The sequence below is a fragment of the Prosopis cineraria genome, unplaced genomic scaffold (genome assembly GCF_029017545.1).
Source record: "Prosopis cineraria cultivar Desert tree isolate PC_DT_omini unplaced genomic scaffold, ASM2901754v1 PC8, whole genome shotgun sequence".
Taxonomy (NCBI): domain Eukaryota; kingdom Viridiplantae; phylum Streptophyta; class Magnoliopsida; order Fabales; family Fabaceae; genus Prosopis; species Prosopis cineraria.
The window spans coordinates 10,887,879-10,906,022 of NW_026555339.1; the positions used below are offsets into that span (position 1 = coordinate 10,887,879).

Consider the following 18,144-nt stretch of genomic DNA (forward strand, 5'->3'; position numbering starts at 1 on the left):
GGTAACAAAAAAAAATGTTATTATCATTGTATAAAATTTTAAATATTTACTTTTGTGTCATTTTTTTATATTTTTTGTTATCAATTATGTAGTTTTCTAGTATTAAAAGATAAATTAATCTAAAATAATAATATTTAAAATTTTAAATATTTTAACCATATACATTACATTAATCTAACATAAAAATATAAATAAAAAATTATCTTTTAAAACAATAAAATTATGCATATGAATAAAATTAATATAAATATAAATATTTAAAATTTTATATAATAACAATAATATTTTTTTTTATTATCGATATTTCAACTATTTAAAAAGTATAAAAAATTTAGTATAAGTAATTATATAATATAATATTTTTATTTAATAATATTTTAATCTTTATAAAAAAGTAATATAATTAATAATAAGAGGTTTTAAAAAATAAAATTAAAAAATAATTTTAAATTTTTAAATATAAAAAAAATTATATGTAATTGTTTTAAAATTTATAAAAATTTTATACATCTTAATCTATTTAATGCTTCAAAACATCAAACATGATATGGCAATAATTAATAACAACAACTTGAAGAAAAATTCAACGTGTCACCTCTAACAAAAGTCTAGATGCAAAGGGCAATTTTGATTTGTCGTTTCTTCATGTTTGTGCTGTGCCGAAATGTTATAATTTTAATAGTATTATAATTATAATATAATAATACAATATAATATAATTTATTACAGTCGTTAGAGCCCCTTCCAAAACGGAAGTGGCTATGTAGAGTCGCCTTGGCTCACATAACATTCATGTTCTGAACTTCGTCGGAGGCTCCAAGTAATCTCACGGTGAAGTCTTTCATGTGAGCTCAATCTCCGTCGTCGCTCCTCTCCTCCATAATCGCTATCGTGTATTCCGCCATTCCTGTGCGCACCGTCGCCGGCGAAATTGAAGTTATGGCGTCATTTGCCGGGCGGATGGCTGCCGTCGCCGGCGGTGCTGCCTCATCGAGCGGTCATGTGCAGCTTCTGCAGATGATGAGGGCCGCCGGGGGATGTGAGGTCCATTTCAGTTATGCAGTTCAGCGTTCAGGCATCGTGTTGCGATCTTCGAGGAGGCGTTCGAGAATTTGGATGGTGGAGGTGTCGGGGCCAGCTGGCGCGTGGGAGAGATCCGACGACGTCGGGGAGCGTGAGAAGGTGAGACCCTGCGGGTACGCGATTGGGGATGTCGCGGCGGAGGGCGGGAGTGACGGTGATGGGATTGTGGCGGTAGTGAGTGATCGGAGAAGGGCGAATCGGACTGCGGAAGTGGCGTTCGCCGCCCTAATGACGGTGGTGATGGGCGTCGGAAACAGGGTGCTGTATAAGCTCGCTTTGGTACCCCTCAAACACTATCCTTTCTTCCTCGCTCAGCTGGCTACGGTCGGGTACTTGCTGCCCTCCCCCACTATTTGATTATGAACAATTATTGTTGTGATTGTGATTATTTTTCGAAGTTTGTAATTCCATACGCTTAATTTGTGTGGAATTATATACTTCCAATATATATATATATAGATATGTATATTATTATAAGAGAATAACTTAAATTAACAAAAATATTTTTTGGCCGGAACAAACACCTATATTGAGTTATAATTTTTTGAATAACAAACGTATATAAAAATATAAATAAGGATTAATGCGTAATTGGTCATTTATTTACTCTGCATTATTCATTGAATTTTGGGATGAAAAAAAATAAAAATAAAAACGTCAGTTTTTATAATGATTTTTCCACAAGTGGGTCCAAGCGGTGGATTGTTTCCTGGTCCTATTTCCGATGGGTCCGACGCGAGCAGTATCTACTTTTAACTTTGTCTTCATTGTTTCACCTCTTGGTTCGCTAGATTGAACAGTAACTTAACATATACCGAAAGGGAAACACTGTACCCAATAATGTCATCGTAATGGGGGAGCCTTTGGATGGATTTAGAAAGTATACTTCATGATAATCTTACCACATTTTGTTGCTTTTTCTGCTATGCCTTCTTCAACTTGTATAAAAGTAAAACTATCCTCTTACTTCGGAGAATAAGCTGCTTGCATTCCCCCCCCCCCCCCCGGTTTCTGAGCGTCATGGCATAAAATGCAGACGCCTGCAAAGAGTTAATATAACCAAATCTAATCAGATATTCTTTGTTTCAGATACCTAGCTGTATACTTCTCTATTTTGCTTGTACGATACCGTGCAGGCATCGTTACTGATGAAATGCTATCTACGCCAAAAGCACCATTTATTGCTGTTGGTCTCCTGGAGGCTCTAGGTGCTGCCGCAGGAATGGCAGCAGGAAGTAATATTCTTATCCCAATCCAAATTTTGGAAAGTTTATTCTATTGTAATTATTTGTTTTTTTAGAAGTCTGCTTTGATTATGGTCTATCTGATGTATAATGCTAGTTTCTGTCATCACTCATGATCTCCACATGCAGATAATTTCTTTATAAGTTTTGTTTTCTGGGTGTGGTTAGTCAGTCTTGTCTGCATGAGTTGATCAAACTTGTTTGTCAACTTAGAATTATTCATGGCACATCCATATGTTTTGAGTAAATAAATTCAAACTGTAACTCCCTGTATTAGAAAAATACTAGTTCGTTAGTATAATTATCTTCCAATAGCTTAAGAATTGCATTAGCAGATAATGTACATCATAAAACATTGAAGCATACGACTCTGACCCATCTTTTTAATGTTTTTATGGCCTTTGATTGAGCTAATTTCAACTTTCCTGAATCAATTAAACTTAATTGTGAATATAGAAAATTGTGGTTCATTTAATGATTTGTCTTGAGTTCAATTTGCTTTTGCGTTTTCCTTTAACTCTAATTTAAGATGCATTTGTTGGCCGAAAAAAATTTGGTGTGTATCATAGATAGTCATTCCTTTCTTTTCTGATAGAGACTTAGATACTAATATCAATGGGCTGTACGGTTTTTGGCTTTCCTCAGAAAAAATTTAATGTCTGAATTTCATATAATTATGTGTTCTTCTCTCTGTTGTGTCAGCAATTCTCTCTGGAGCTTCAATTCCAATTTTATCTCAGGTAAGAAGCATTGGTTAGCGTTTACTATTGATCCAAATTACTGCTGCAATAGCATCATTATGGTAGAATAAGGAGAGCCATGTTTTTGTCAACTTATTAAACAAATAGGTTTCTGTATCTGACACTCTTGTTATTTATTTTCCAGATTTTGTATATGAGTGAAAACTACATAAAATTGTTGTTAATGACGATGCTGAATATTTGGCAGATGTTTATTTTATTATCTGCGTCATAATTAAAGTTATGATATAATTATCCAAAATAAAAACTAGATATCTTGCAATTGCAAGATACCATTTGAAAAGGGGAAAAATCAGAATTAGTTGCTCAAGATATTACTTGTCTTTATAGTAATAAAATATAATTCGTGCTTAAAATGTGTATTTGCTTATGCTTTTGTCAATATTTACACTTTTTGAAATGAGAAGAGGAAAGATCAACTGTTTAGGTACCTAATAGTTAAAGTCGCATTGTGCGGGGACATGTAACCTGCTTGATGACTGGTCAAGTTGTTCTATCATCTATGTTTCAAAGGATTGACCCTGTAAAAATTGCGACAGAAAGGATGTATAGTGATCCAATCCAGGATCTATCTCTGTTGGCCAAAAGTTGAAACTTTGACACATAAACTTAATTGTTTTCATGCAAAGAAAAAATGTTTAACACTTCCATTTTGACCAAAACCTGGGTCTTTGCATCTACTATTTCATCTTTACATGACAGGCTTAAATTTAATGTAGAAGTTAAAGCGTGTATAATTATTTTAACTAACTTCCCTTGCAGAGTTTTCTTGTGTGGCAAATTCTTCTGTCAATTATTTTTCTTGGAAGAAGATATAGAGTCAACCAACTACTTGGATGCTTTCTTGTAGCTGTTGGTGTAATTATTTCTGTAGCAAGGTCAGGGAATGTGAATATGTCGGATTATGTTGGCTCAGTTTTTGTGTATAAAGAGGGATAAAGCACTGTTGAATTATGTATTTGCAAGGAAAATGATAATGTCTACAATCATGTAAACAAACTAATTCTGAATAAGTGTCTTGAACATTTTTATTTGTGGTTTTAGTATTTTAGAGATTATTTTGATTTTTGGTCAGATTGCTTTGATGATATAAAGTTGTTTTCTTTTATATGTCATTTTAAAGAAACTTGATTCTGAAACTCCTGATAGCTCCCAAATTTTACTGTTGAATTTCATGCTGAACGACAAAGCATTCCTTTTTTTTTTTTTTGGTGACGCGTTATGCTTTTAAATCCTCTTAGTGACTCCAACTAGTAATTGACATTGTTCCTTGGTCTTCATCAAAATGAAGTCTGAAATGCTATGGTACAGAGTCTAAGACTGGTATAATTTTATTCCAAGGTGTAGTGAAAGACTCACGAAATTGTTTTAGATTACATCAACAATAACAGCTTATAAGTTTCTGTTTCGTCAACTGTTAAATCTGAACTATATTCCAGAGGTTGATGGCATGAAAAATGTGACTTTCTTAGTTTCTTGTAGATTATTTCTATGACTTGATCTTTTGCCTTTGTTTACTTATTTTAGTGGACCTGGTGCTGGAAATTCATTGAAGGAAGGTGGTTTATTCTGGAGTGCTTTGATGATACTTTCGTTTCTATTCCAAGCAGCAGATACTGTCCTGAAGGTTGATGTCTTCGTTGATGGCTGTTGGTTTTTGCATTTACTTTCAAACTTTGTTTCTCTATGGTAACAAAGGGCATCTTCATTATTTCTAGGAAGTCATCTTTCGAGACGCAACCCAGAAACTGAAGGTGTGTATAGCAGATAAGTATTTTGATCCTTATATTTTATGCAAATTATGATTTTCAAATGCCATAACATATGGCATTTGACTGCTTGAATCGGGCGATATCAATTCTGGTGCACTACTTACTGGATGTAAAATTTTAAAGTTAGTGATCAGAGATGATTGAATGCATATTGAAGCTTTGAAGAAGTTTCCATCTGCTCTTAAGTTCATTTCAGTTGTCCATTTAATCAGTAGATCTTTTATTCCGAGACTCCAGCTGGCTAGCCATGCTTTTCATGTTGATATGTTATTTCTATATATAAAATTGCTAACTATTTCATATTTTTCTATTTTCTAAAGAGATGGTGACTTACGTTTTCTGGTTAGAAGACGGTCATATATTAAATAATATTTTATATTGTCTAACAGGGAGGTTCCTTGGACCTGTTTGTTGTCAGTGCTTTTGGATCTGCATTCCAAGTACGTATCCTACAATATGCCGTACATTAATTTGGTATGCATCTTTGAAATTTCTCATATGTACGCTATTGGATCCCTAACTGTATGAACCTATATTTAATGCAGACATTGTTTATATGCCTTCTCCTGCCCTTCTTGTCAAAATTATGGGGTGTTCCCTTCAATCAACTACCAAACTACCTTAAAGATGGTGCAGCCTGCTTTCTGAATGTTGGTACATTATCGAAAGGTAAGCTCTTTTTCCCTTTTTATATCATCATTTTTCTTTGATGGTGGTCGTCATAATTGTCTTTGTGCATAGGAAATTTTGGTTGTCTCACTTGGTATCAACTGCATATAATTCACAATCTTTTGATCTTGCCATTATATGCCCTCCAGTGACAGGGGTGTGATTACTTCACATGTGAAGCTGTGCAAAAAATCAAAGTGTGAGAACTAAATTGTTTAGTTTCATAACCAAAACCCAACCAGGGAGTGTTAAAATCTTTCTGATGGAAACTATTGTTAGTCTAGTTAATATTTATGGCATCAGTTATTGAACATGTGAGTTTTTTTATGTTGGTTATAGGACATTCGGGATGACATTTAAGGTTTCATGGTTTAAAAACTTAGGTTCTTATTGTTAGTAATAGCTTATGAAATTCCAGTTTCAGTGGTAAAACTTCTAGAAAGAAATTTCATATTAGCTCCTAGACTAGATGCCCTGGAATTCTGTTTTTCTTTTCTCAAGTATGTGATTCTTATGATGGAAAAGTTGCGGATTTATGAATTTTGCACGCTGAACTCACACTATCTGGTTTCAGGATGTGACGGTGCTCCATTGCTTCCCTTGCTGTTCATTATTGCTAACATTGGTTTCAATATCTCATTGCTTCATCTTCTCAAGATTTCTTCAGCTTTGGTATCTTGTCTTGCTGCCACCCTTTGCGGTATGTGATTTATTTTGGTGAGGTATATCTTTTGAAGAATTTAGTGATGAGACCTGCTTAGATTGGTGGCCTTTTTTCTTTTTCCCCTTTGAGATCTATAATTGGTATTTGGTGGATACTTTGTTTTAATATTTTGGTGCATTGATGATTAATCTTATTGCAATGGGTGGCTATTAGTAAGGATATAGGCTGCTGATATTGCAGTTGGTAGGGAATTCACCTTGTCTTTTCCTAAAAACACATAATAGTTCTAGGAAGTAATGGCAATTTGCTTTTCTCTGGAGATTCTTGTTGGCAAGAAGTGCTATTTAGAGTTTTAAGGAGGTGGAGGAAGAGTCAGTGGGTTCTTGTGTGAAAGTCAAAAGCAACTCATTAAGGAATAGAAGAGCAGCATTAACTTGAAAATTTGCACAAGAAAAAATAGCAAGATTCTAGAAGAAAAATTAGCAAGATTCTATGCAATTATGGCCAGTCAGGTGGTTCATATGATCAATGAGACACACTACGTGGTGAAAATGATATCGTTAACCATAAACTAAATCATGATTTATACATGATATATTGTGGTAATTTTTTTATTCTAAAAAAGCATTTACCTCTTTTTTCCCCTGTTGGGGAATGTGCTTTAGCTAAAAGAGGAAGTGGTAATAAATATTTACTATGGTTGGATAATCAGCACCTTGAGTATTCATGTTAAAATTCCGTTCCTCATGGTACATGAATGAATTCTTTTACGTGTGAATTGTGTGAGAAAATGAAGATCCTATTCTATTATTGCAGTGGCAACATAAACAAACTACAAAAAGGGAAGCTTTTAATACTTTTTCTTTATCCAAGTGCTTGAAAGCATAAATAAGGTTGGTAAAATTTGATGGTGGGTGGGTTTCGGTTTTAAGATGATGTGATGATATGATGAAACTTAATCTGATTCAGTTCAATTTAAACTCAATGTTGATGAAATTGCTTAGAAATGACTCAAAATGTCCTACTCCAACGGGCCTAATAACTTGATGAAAGGGTCCAACCTAAATAAATCATCCACAATGATTAATCTACATTTCTTAGAGCTAATAATTTATTTTGCAAGCGACAATCTTCTGATTTTTGCTTGGATTGTCGTACTGAGTCTGTTTAGAGTATGGACATCAGGGTAGTCTATGTGAGCCAGTTTTCTTGTCCTGTCTGAGTTAGATAAAACTAGATAATTTGAATGATGGTGCTTTTCTGAATTCAGTAACTTGTGCCTGAAATAAAAATTGCTAATCTTTCTGCATCAGGACTCTTGTGTAAGATCCATGATTTAGTTTTATATACTTTCATTATATCTTTCGGTTAATTTTTTTAAAGAAAGTACTTGATCCAGTCATATGCAAGTAGTAACAAATTTTCTAGTATATGACCCTCTGAAATGTTGGAAAAATCAATATTGTGTGACAAACTGATTGAGAACATATGTCCTTAGTAGGTGAGCTATTTTCCATGCTCTTGAATTGATAGGCCACAAGCTTCTTCGTCAAAGCTTTCATTATAAATACCCATAGCAGTTGGTTCTGGTGGTCTGGCACTGATTTCTTAAGTAAGGTCTTGGCTTAAGTCTTTTTAATGGAGAAAATTAATGCAGTAGAGCTTTATGCCCATATGATCCAACCGCACTTGACATAGATTAGTCAAGATTTAATATAACTTCCAAAAACTTATAAGGCACAATGCCTAATGGTCATATGGCCAAGTTGTTAGGCTGATTGGTAACTAAACTATTCTTTGTTCTTTATCCGAGGTTATCTAAAGTACTTTGGGAAAGAAGGACGAATATATGAAAAGTGGATAGACTGTTTGTTAGGAATATATGCAGGACAAAAAAAAAACGACTTTTTAACAGGTGCCATGAATTTTTCTTGGTGTACTGTCTTAGTTATATTCTGTTTCCACTTTCTTTGGCTAGAATACATTAGTGATCTCTACCATCTAATTTGCCCTCCACATATGTGGCAATTTCACTAAATAATTTAAGCTTTCAAGTTAAAGTGATCATAAACATGGTATTAGATCCTCTGTGACTGAATAGTCAAAAGTTTGATCCTGTCACATATCTTGGAAAAAGGCATGTTAAAGATTAATATGAATTACTCTATCTAGTTTTTATTATAAGGCACCTCTGACTACTTTATTGGAATCAAGAAGAGATGGTTAAATTATTAACTTTATCTTAAAATAAAATAAACTTCCAAATTGTACCCTTGTTTAAATGCAGATTTTTTAAATTTGCATTATATTCTCTCTTATAGTTAATGGATTTAAATAGGGGTAATATTAAAAAGATGTAATTAATATTTCATCAAGTGCCTTATATTAAAGAGCAAAGAATCCTCCTAAAAGGCATTCTATAATAGGAATTGGAGGGAGTACAAGATATTGGTAAAATACTATACATGGATATCTTTACAATTCAAACTATCTCATCCAATCTTGATGCAAAACATAGGAATTGCACATCAATCAACTTCTCATTGAGTCTTAACTTGAATTGGCCATAGGCTTCACCATTTTTTTCCTTGTTCATATGCAAGATTCATGAGTCAGACCTAACTGATGCAATTTGATTATGTGTGGCAGTTCCAATATCTATCTACATCTTCACTCTGCCATTGCCATACCTTGGAGTTGCCTCCTCTCTTCCAACAGGCTTTGTTGTAGGTGCTGTCATTCTGGTTTTGGGCATGCTGGTTTATGCTTGGACTCCATCTAATGGTTCCTCTTCTCCCAACGTATCAGCTTCCACTTAGAGCCCAAGATGATCATGGTGCAGCAATCAAAATGATTCAGCTCTGCTTTTCTGAATGATCATTTGATTGAGGTGGAAAACAGAAAATATTCGTGCTTGTGATTTTTGATTCAGTAACTTTCTATCTGCATGCCTTATGCACAGAGAGAGAGAGAGAGAGAGAGAGAGAGAGAGAGAGAGAGAGAGAGAGAGAAGGCTCATTGCCTAATCCTACTTGACTCAAAATCAGAATGAGGTGGAACTTGGTTAGAGAAAGTCCTACCTCAATTTTGTGTAAATCGGCAAAAGGCATTAGGATTCTCTTAATTTGCTAAGTAAATTGATAGAGTTAATATACGATAAAAAAAGAGTTGGGTGAGATCTATTTCAATGGCTTTCATACTTTTATATGTACTTATCCCCTATTGGTTTCTCTTTATATGATGATCTATCGTCTTGATCCAAAAGAAGATAAGGAAATTGGGGTAGTTATCGCCTATTTCTTGCGTTCAGCATCAACACAATTATTATTATTATTATTATTATTATTATTATTACTATGTAGTTTACAGCAATAATTATTTCATCATAGTTGAATCACTGATAATTAAACGCACTAAAATAAAGCAGATTATATAGAATTAGTTTTTAGACAAAATTAATTTTTTTCCTAATTTCACATAAAATTTGCTGCAAAGAAAGCAGCTTTATAACTGTCTTTACTATGACAAGCACATTGGCCAATTTCTCGAGTTTGAATGCATGTTTTGCCTTTAACCTTTGGAAGAAAGCTTGAGTGTTAACTGAGTTCAATAAGTCTCGGTCCTCACAGTCAAGTGGAAAGGTTTATTTTTAGAGAACATGATATTTAAGGACCTTCTCTATTTTATATAAATATATTTATTGTTATTTTAACTTGTACAATAAGGCTTAGTGCCTGTTTGGGTACTGAGTTAGAATCAATTATATGAACAAAACCATGATTTTGCTTAAAAAAAAATCAAAACACCTTCATTTCCTGATAATCGATTATTAGAAGCCAAACTTTGTTTTCTTTTAATCTGCAGCTTATCAATTTCGATTATACTATTACTTTGATTTATTATTTGTCAGAAATATGAGCTGTCCAAAGATACCCCTGCGGCCTGCCCTTGCATGTACCAGCGTCTCGCTTTTGTTGTTTATATTCTTCAATTTTATACTCTTCTCTAGCTCATTTGTTAACAGTTAATCTTTGAACCTTTTTAGTCTATGAATTAAACTTTTGAGTCGCTTTTATTTTTCTACTGTTAAATTATTACTTAGAAAAAAAAAAACTCCCATGACATTGCAATTAAAATAAATTAGAATGACACGTTTGTTAATTAACTCCCATAACATTTCCCATAAATTAAGCATCATAAATTTAAGAATTATATCTTTCTCTTTTATTAAATTTATTTGAATTTGCATATATTAATTTATTTTTTTACATACATTAAATTATACAACTTTATTAACATCTTCATTTTCAAAAGTAATGTCCTTTGTAGTAATTTGTACATTTAAAATAGATTCTAATTAAATCTTTCAAACATATTCAACTATGTCAAAATCAATTTTTTTAAAAAAATTCAAATACGATCACGTTATAATATAATCAATTATAATCAAAATTAATCATATTAATTAATTTTTTTATAATCAATTATACTCAACTGATATTTAAATGAGCCCTTAATTGAGATTATGGCCTCACATTGAGATGGACTTGGGTTAATTTTCTTGAAAATCTGTTATCCTATAATGAAAATTAACCAATCATGTCATTTTAAAAAAAATAAAATAGTATATTTTTCCTGAAAAATCAAAATTAGGTGCACCAAGCTCTCGAGTTAATTCCCCCCCCCTAAAACCTTCTTATCCTATTTTAAAAATTAACCATTTATGTAAATTTTTTCGAAACAAAATGGTATATTCTTTTTGAAAAACCAAAGTCAAGTGTATCAAATTCTCGGGTTAATTACTTTTTTCCACTTGTTATCTTATTATGAAAATTAACTAAGCATGTAAAATTTTATGATAAAATATTAAATTTTTCCTGAAAAATCTAAGCGACCTTCAAATCCTAACCTCAACCTCCTATCCTGAAGGACAATTTAGTCTCTTTGTTTAAATGCATACTCCCTCGCATCATTAATATGGGGTGCTTTTAACTAATTTACTTGAACCAAGTAATGATAATTAAGTCATTAAATATGTTTTAAAATGAATTTTTTTAACTTTATCTTTATTAAAAATAAGAAGACAAAGATAAACAATATAGGGTGAGTCATAAAATTAAATTTACAACAATGATAAAATTAAAAAATGACAATAAATGATCCCATGTATCCTTTATTAAACATGAGATGGATTATTTTTTGGAAAAAATGATAGAAAAATTCATTTAAATTATGTAAATGATAGATTGATCGAATGAAATAGCATAATTTTCTTGGAATATCATGAGATTTTTCTATCAGAGAATTAAAGGAAATGACCAAATTGCTCTCAAATAAAATAAAAATCTCATGGCTTAATGTACAGTCATTCTTGTGCGTTCTTACCTCTGCTTCGTCTTCTTGTTCTTTTGCCCTTCTCTTCTTTGTGCCCTTCTTTTGATTCGTCTCTTTCTCCTTCTCCATCTCCTCCTTCTCCTTCTCATTCTCCTTCTCCTCCTTCTTGTTTGTTTTATTTCTTTTTGAGTTTCTGTATATGGGTTCCTCTACTAGCTGTGCTGTATATGGGTAAGTTTCTTCTTCTTGAAAATTTTCCTCTCATATGTGATAGTTGAAGTTGATATGTGTTAATGTGCATAAATGATTGATATCTTCATTTTCTCTTTATGATTGATATCTTCATTTTCTCTTTATGATTGATATCTTCATTTTCTTTGTTATATGTGGGTATGACTGTTTACTCATGAATAAATGATAAATGATATATTATTTTCAGTTGTGTTGTAAATGCATAAACTAAACTTGTAAATGATCAATACAGAGTTGTGAATATATATAAGAAGAATAGTTGTTGTTGGATAAAACATAACATATATATAATTATGATATTTAAAAAATAGATATGTTGATGAATGACTATTTTATTATTTCAGGTTGGCATGAGAGATGATTGACATGTTAGGATGACACTAGAAGATTCAATCCTTCATATATTTTTGTCAAAAGGATTGTAGAATATTTTAATGTAAGTTATAGATTATGTAATTGATAACAAAACCTTAAATAGTTGTTACTTTTTAAGGTTTTCTTATCATTTAAATTAATAAAAGTTGTTATTTATTAGATTAGAGTGATAATTCATTTTTACCGATTTAGTCAATTTACAAAGGGTGCTAATAAATTACAATTCCTTGTTGCATTATTGTGAATCAAGGGAAAAAGTTGTGAATGAAAACATGAGAATTTTAAACACTTGATGCATATTAGAATTTGCATATGTGAAGTTGCAAATAACTATTGAATTGTTATGAATTTAAAAACAAAAGTTGTTAATATACGAATAAAAGTTGTGGATAGAAAGTTATAAATTTTTGACGCCTGATGTATATTAGAACTTGCAGATGCGGAGTTTCAAAATACTATTGAGTTGTTGCGAATTTAAAAATAAAAATTGTTAATATATAAACAAAAGTTATGAATAGAAAATTATAAATTTTCAACACTGATGCATGTTAGGACCTATAGATTAAGACTTATGAACAATTATTAAATTATTGTGAATTTAAAAATAAAAATTATTAATATATGAATAAAAGTTGTAAATGAAAAATTATAAATTTTTTTAATTTGAATAAAAGGCAAAGTGTCATTTTCTATAATTTTCTAATGATAGAAATATCTATTGGGACTGTAAGAGAATTATACCATTTCATAAGATTAATATACATTTAGATAATTTAAAGATATTTTATTGTCATTTTTTTCATTTTCTTTTTAAAATCATGGTTTCTTATAAGATTTAATTAAAACCTTGGGACCTTTGCCTAGATATTAACGCTTCCTAATTTTGCCAAGGTTAGGGGGGCATGCTGTATATTTATATTGACACTGAATTTAATTGTTTGATTATCTGACTTAATTTGTGTTAAGATCCGCGAAATTCAATCAAACGACCTTTTGTGTGGTGCCCCCATTCGCCGCTTTGATTCAATTCAGTGAAGCCATGCTTAGAGTTAGAGCTTCGCATTTTCCAATGATAGCGTCTCCAGCTCTCAGTGCCCTGAGGCTATCTCTCATCCCCAATCTCTCCCTCTCTTCTCCTTCCAATCTTCGCGCCTTCTTCACTTGCTCCACATCTCGCAGGGTTTTCTCCCACGGATTTCTGACTTCTTCGCATCCTCTTGCTTCCTTCAATTTCAAGCAACTACTTCCTACAATGGGGTTGTCGCGCCGCCAAGTCAGAGGTATTAATCCTTCCAAAAACTCTCTAACTACTTCATGATTTCGTTTCCTACTAGTGGTAGATTTTGCACCTTGGTATCTTCTTGTTTTTGTTATTTCCCCCCTCCATGTCCTGCTTGTCGGAACTTTCCAATTTGACTCTGAGCGTATGATTTTGGAGGTCATGTTAGATTTCGCTGAGTAACGTGAAAATTGAAGCTGTTTGTCTTCTGCGAAGTTTTTATAGTCATTACGGTGATACAATTTTTTAACTGGTAGTTGGGAATCATATGCTGCGGGAGGGTAAACTGAGCGTGACTGTGAAGTGCTTAAGGTTTCTCTTTGATATTTTCATGGAGTGGTGTAGACTATGTTGGCCGTTGGCGGCAGTTGTAATATTGTAATTGGCTGCCAGTAAAATTGTATTCTATAGTCATATGTTCAAAACTATTTGGGATTGATGTTGGGATAACATTGACATGATATTCATACTTTCTAATGATGAATTTCCAAATCTACTCTCTGTCAGCCTTGTGTAGCAGCAGTAGCCGTAGTGCTGAAGGTTCTAGGGAGATTCTGGTGCAACATTTGCTAGTTAAAGAAGATGACCAGAAGCTACTATTGGATCTTCAGCAGAGAATCTCATCAGGTTAGAACAGCTAAATCTTTGGATTTTTCAGAAGGAGCACGTGAAAAGTTGACACATGGTTGTTTATAAGAAACAAAATTGTGAACTTTTTGGTCAATCTATGCACTTTATAGATTATAAATTTAGCAGTTATCGTTTGGAAGATAGTTTTCTGCTGTTTAACTTTCTAATTTTTGCTTCTATATCCATACATCTTCAGGTGAAGACTTGAGTGATCTTGCCGTGGAACACTCAATTTGCCCATCCAAAGAAGAAGGAGGAATGCTTGGGTGGGTGAGAAAGGGGGAAATGGTAAATTAAACCAATAGCAATTTATTTTATGTATTTAGTTTTTGGAAGTTTAAATGCAATGTCTTTGCATAACTATTTATTATGTTGGTGCTACTTTGTGTGGGGCTACGGGATGGTAATTACACCCTTTTGTGAATGTTCTTATTTGGCTTCTGGCTATAAAAGTTCATCAAACTTGGAGTTATATGGTCTGAAATGTTTGCTACTTAGATCATTTTACTAGAACTAAGTATGTACAAATTAAAAGAAACTGCATTGTTCATCCTGTACTGAAATAAAAAACTGAAAATTCTCCTTCATCATAGAAGTCAACTATCTCTTTTATCATTGAGATTGAGCATACATCTGATGGTGATATTGTGATAGGTTCCTGAATTTGAGGAAGCTGCATTTAATGCACCTTTAAACAAAGTTGTAAGGTGCAAAACAAAATTTGGATGGCACCTTCTTCAAGTTTTGTCCGAAAGGTATATTCAACATGAAGCCTAAATTTCTATATTGGATATACAACTGGTGAATAAGTTCAAGATGTTGTCTCAGTAAATGTCATATATTTATGCCTTGAATATTCGCTAATTGTCCTGTAGGGAAGAAACCATTCTTCAAGACATTCAACCTAATGAGCTTCATGCAAAAATTCAGGATCCCAACTTCATGGAGGAGGCACAGTTGATTGATGTTCGAGAGCCAGAGGAAGTGTATGCTCTCATTCAACTCTAACTGGTGTTGGGAATCATTAAAATATATGCTTGATGATTTCATTTATTTAATATTTGTAAACAATTAAGTTGAGTGAATGAGTGGCGAATGGTCATACTAAAGTGATAAGATGGAGGCAGTAACTTGCTTGAATAAAGAAACTGAGAAGTTGATGTGCTCTTTAAGTGAAAGTATTGAGAGCATTTCAGCATTAACACTATTATTTAAGCATACTGTGGAAAACGGGGTGGTAGGTCTGTGTGATATTCATGTAGAGGCTCTTCCACTGTGTTCTGTCTATTTTTCTCCTTCTTTAGTTTTCTCGATGTCCTCCTGTCAGGCTGTTCCATTTACATTAATAGCTTATGTCTGCTTTTCTACCACTTCTTGATACATTCCTTTTATACAGGGAGAAAGCATCTCTGCCAGGTTTTAAGGTTCTTCCCCTCCGACAATTTGGAAATTGGGGACCTGATATCACTACCACATTTGATCCTAACAAGGATACATATGTTTTGGTGAGTACAACTTATCTATCTTAACATGATGTTTTTCCCAAGAGGTAGCTGGAAAACCAGCCTTGCAGTACTTTTTCTTGTTCTTTAAATTGAATTTCCAATTTGAATTTGAATTAATATTGTTGTGTTCTTTAAATTAAATATTATTATCCTAATAGCCACCTGAGACTAGCTCAGGTGGTAAAGTTGGGGTGGGGTATGGGTAGAGGTTTCTTGTATCCAAAAAGGTAAACCAAAAAAAAAAAAAAAAATTATCCTAAAAGTTTTGAGGAAACAATATTGAGTTGACTTTGAGTTACCTGAACTTTAGGTTTCATTATTTATTTAGTACCTTTACCCTATATTCTGGAAATATTAATGTAACCCATGCCTGTTTACCTGCACCTGTACTAATGCTTGTGCCTATGTTACTTGGGCACTGAATTGTCTTTTACGTGTTGTCTAAAGTATTGGTTAGAATATGAATTTCTACAGGTTTTTCTCCACTTATTTATCGCAAGCCCAGGTTGACCATTTTCCATGTCGACTGCCAGTTGATGATTCCTCATCTTATTACTGTGTATATTCATTTATATCGTGTTCGATTGGCTTCAAACTGAATTTATAGACTTTTGTTGAATGCTTTGATATTTTGACTAAAAGGAATGCTTAGCAATAGCATCCTGCAATCCAATGTTTTGGCAGTTTCTAACAAGTCTGTGTTTCGTTGTGCAATTCTATTTGTCAAAGTATTCAGTAACTAAACTTTGGAAATGCAGTGTCATCATGGCATGCGGTCCTTGCAAGTTGCCAAGTGGCTGCAGTCACAGGTACAAATTACAATTTACAATGGCTTCTCTTGTAGCCCAGCTTTAAACAGTTTCTCCCTTATGTTTTGGTTTCTTAATTTCTTTCAAGGTCGTTCATTTACATCAGGATCTAACTACAGAGTCCTGAGTCACTCGTATAATTGTTGATTTTCTTCTATGATTTAGTGCAGGAAAAATTCTTCTGTTCTCAAGGCAGAGAATGTGATCTACAAATATTTAAAAAAAAAAAATGGTTCTTGCTTGATGAAAGGAAGTCCCTGAATGATTTTCAATATCTACTATTCAATGGAGATACACCAAAAATCTCCTAATCAAACTTCCTATCATATAGAGCTCATTTGGCACACAATGAAAAAGAAATGAAAGGGAAAAACATTTTTTTTTTGTTTAGAAAATTATTATGACGACGTTATTTTCAAATGTAATGAACAACATAAACAATCTTGAATAATAATAACGAGGATATGAGAAATATTTAAAAAAAAAAATTACTTCTACACGTCCTTTCCTTACCAAACAAGGCTACAGTGTTTTCTGTGAATTATCAATTTTCTTTTACTTTTCATTATTACTGTTGGTAATGTGAACTTTTAATGCATCAATCTTTGAGAGATTCTTGCACGGACTAGGTGCACCACATCATTCATGCTTTATCCAATAAAAATATGTCATGTGAGATGGTTGTAAATATAAATTGATTTTGCCAATGATGGCTATTATCATTAATGGCAGAATCAATTCATATTTGCAGCCATATGACATGATATATTTTTATTGGATAGGGTATGGATGACGTTGTACACCTAGTCTTTGCAAGAATTTCTCCAATCTTTGAAAGGCACTACTGGACTGAGACTCCGCTTCTCTTTCTGACTGTTTTGATGTTTGTGTTTTAGGGATTTAGAAGAGTATACAATATATCAGGGGGAATCCATGCATATGCTGTGAAGGTTGATCCATCAGTCCCTACTTACTAATTTATTTTTTTGGTCCCCTTCCCAGAATATTTTCATACAATAGATTACTGCCTGCATGATATTCCATGTTTGTATACTTGATGGCAAGATTTTGTTGGGAGAAAAGGTCATTAGTGTAGATTATTTTTGGGATTTCAAACAATAATTTGAGGCAAGTAGTGAAACTTTGGAATATGAGGCTGTAATTTTCATATATTCTACATTGTTTATTCTCATTTACTGGCCATGCTGAGTTCTGATGCATTTCAAGTCCAGACATTTTATAGTACATATAACGCGAAATCCATTTTTGTACTTTATTTTTGTTTTGCTATTTAATTTAATTCAGTCAATTCTCATCCTTTCTATTAATCAAACAGCCTCACGTAGATGTGGCTAATTATGGTAGGAGTGGGAATAGGACAAGTTAGGCTTTCATCAAACAAGCTTGAGCCTGTAATACAAGCCTCAAGTTTTACCCAAGCTTAAGGCTGTATGCATGCTTTTTCATAGACGTAACCTTGAGTTCGTAGTAGGCTTGGGAAGGCCTACTTTATATGTAGGCATTTAAAAAGATTTTTAAATTTAAGTCTCAAAGTCTTTAAGTAAATCTCAAACCTACCAAAACTTGTATTTTTATGTAAGCTTCAAAGTCTACATGTTTCGGATTTTGAATAGGCTTAAAGGCTTAAAGCCTATTTAAAGCCTATATATAATCAAAATGAATAAAACTTATAATAAATCTGAATAAAATATATTTTAAAGAGTTACATGTTGCAAAATTACAAAAATTAAAATTTAGGGTGGAAGA

The 18,144-nt window shown here is 32.8% G+C and overlaps 2 protein-coding genes across 2 annotated transcripts; both read left to right on the forward strand.

Moving 5' to 3' along the window:
* The first annotated feature begins 748 nt into the window (after positions 1–748).
* LOC129318158 (protein CLT1, chloroplastic-like) lies at positions 749–9,375 on the forward strand. The gene is made up of 10 exons (XM_054962772.1): positions 749–1,412; positions 2,173–2,318; positions 3,030–3,067; positions 3,851–3,966; positions 4,616–4,715; positions 4,807–4,842; positions 5,250–5,300; positions 5,406–5,529; positions 6,104–6,229; positions 8,843–9,375. Exons 1-10 carry the CDS (start codon positions 940–942, stop codon positions 9,010–9,012), a joined length of 1,380 nt encoding a protein of 459 aa, XP_054818747.1. The 5' UTR covers positions 749–939; the 3' UTR covers positions 9,013–9,375.
* Positions 9,376–13,114: 3,739 nt separating this feature from the next.
* On the forward strand, positions 13,115–17,569 carry LOC129318642 (rhodanese-like/PpiC domain-containing protein 12, chloroplastic). Its single transcript, XM_054963525.1, has 8 exons — positions 13,115–13,434; positions 13,941–14,060; positions 14,260–14,351; positions 14,718–14,818; positions 14,939–15,049; positions 15,460–15,568; positions 16,327–16,377; positions 17,274–17,569. The coding sequence occupies exons 1-8, from the start codon at positions 13,194–13,196 to the stop codon at positions 17,352–17,354; spliced, it is 906 nt and encodes a 301-aa protein (XP_054819500.1). The 5' UTR covers positions 13,115–13,193; the 3' UTR covers positions 17,355–17,569.
* The last annotated feature ends 575 nt before the right edge of the window (positions 17,570–18,144 follow it).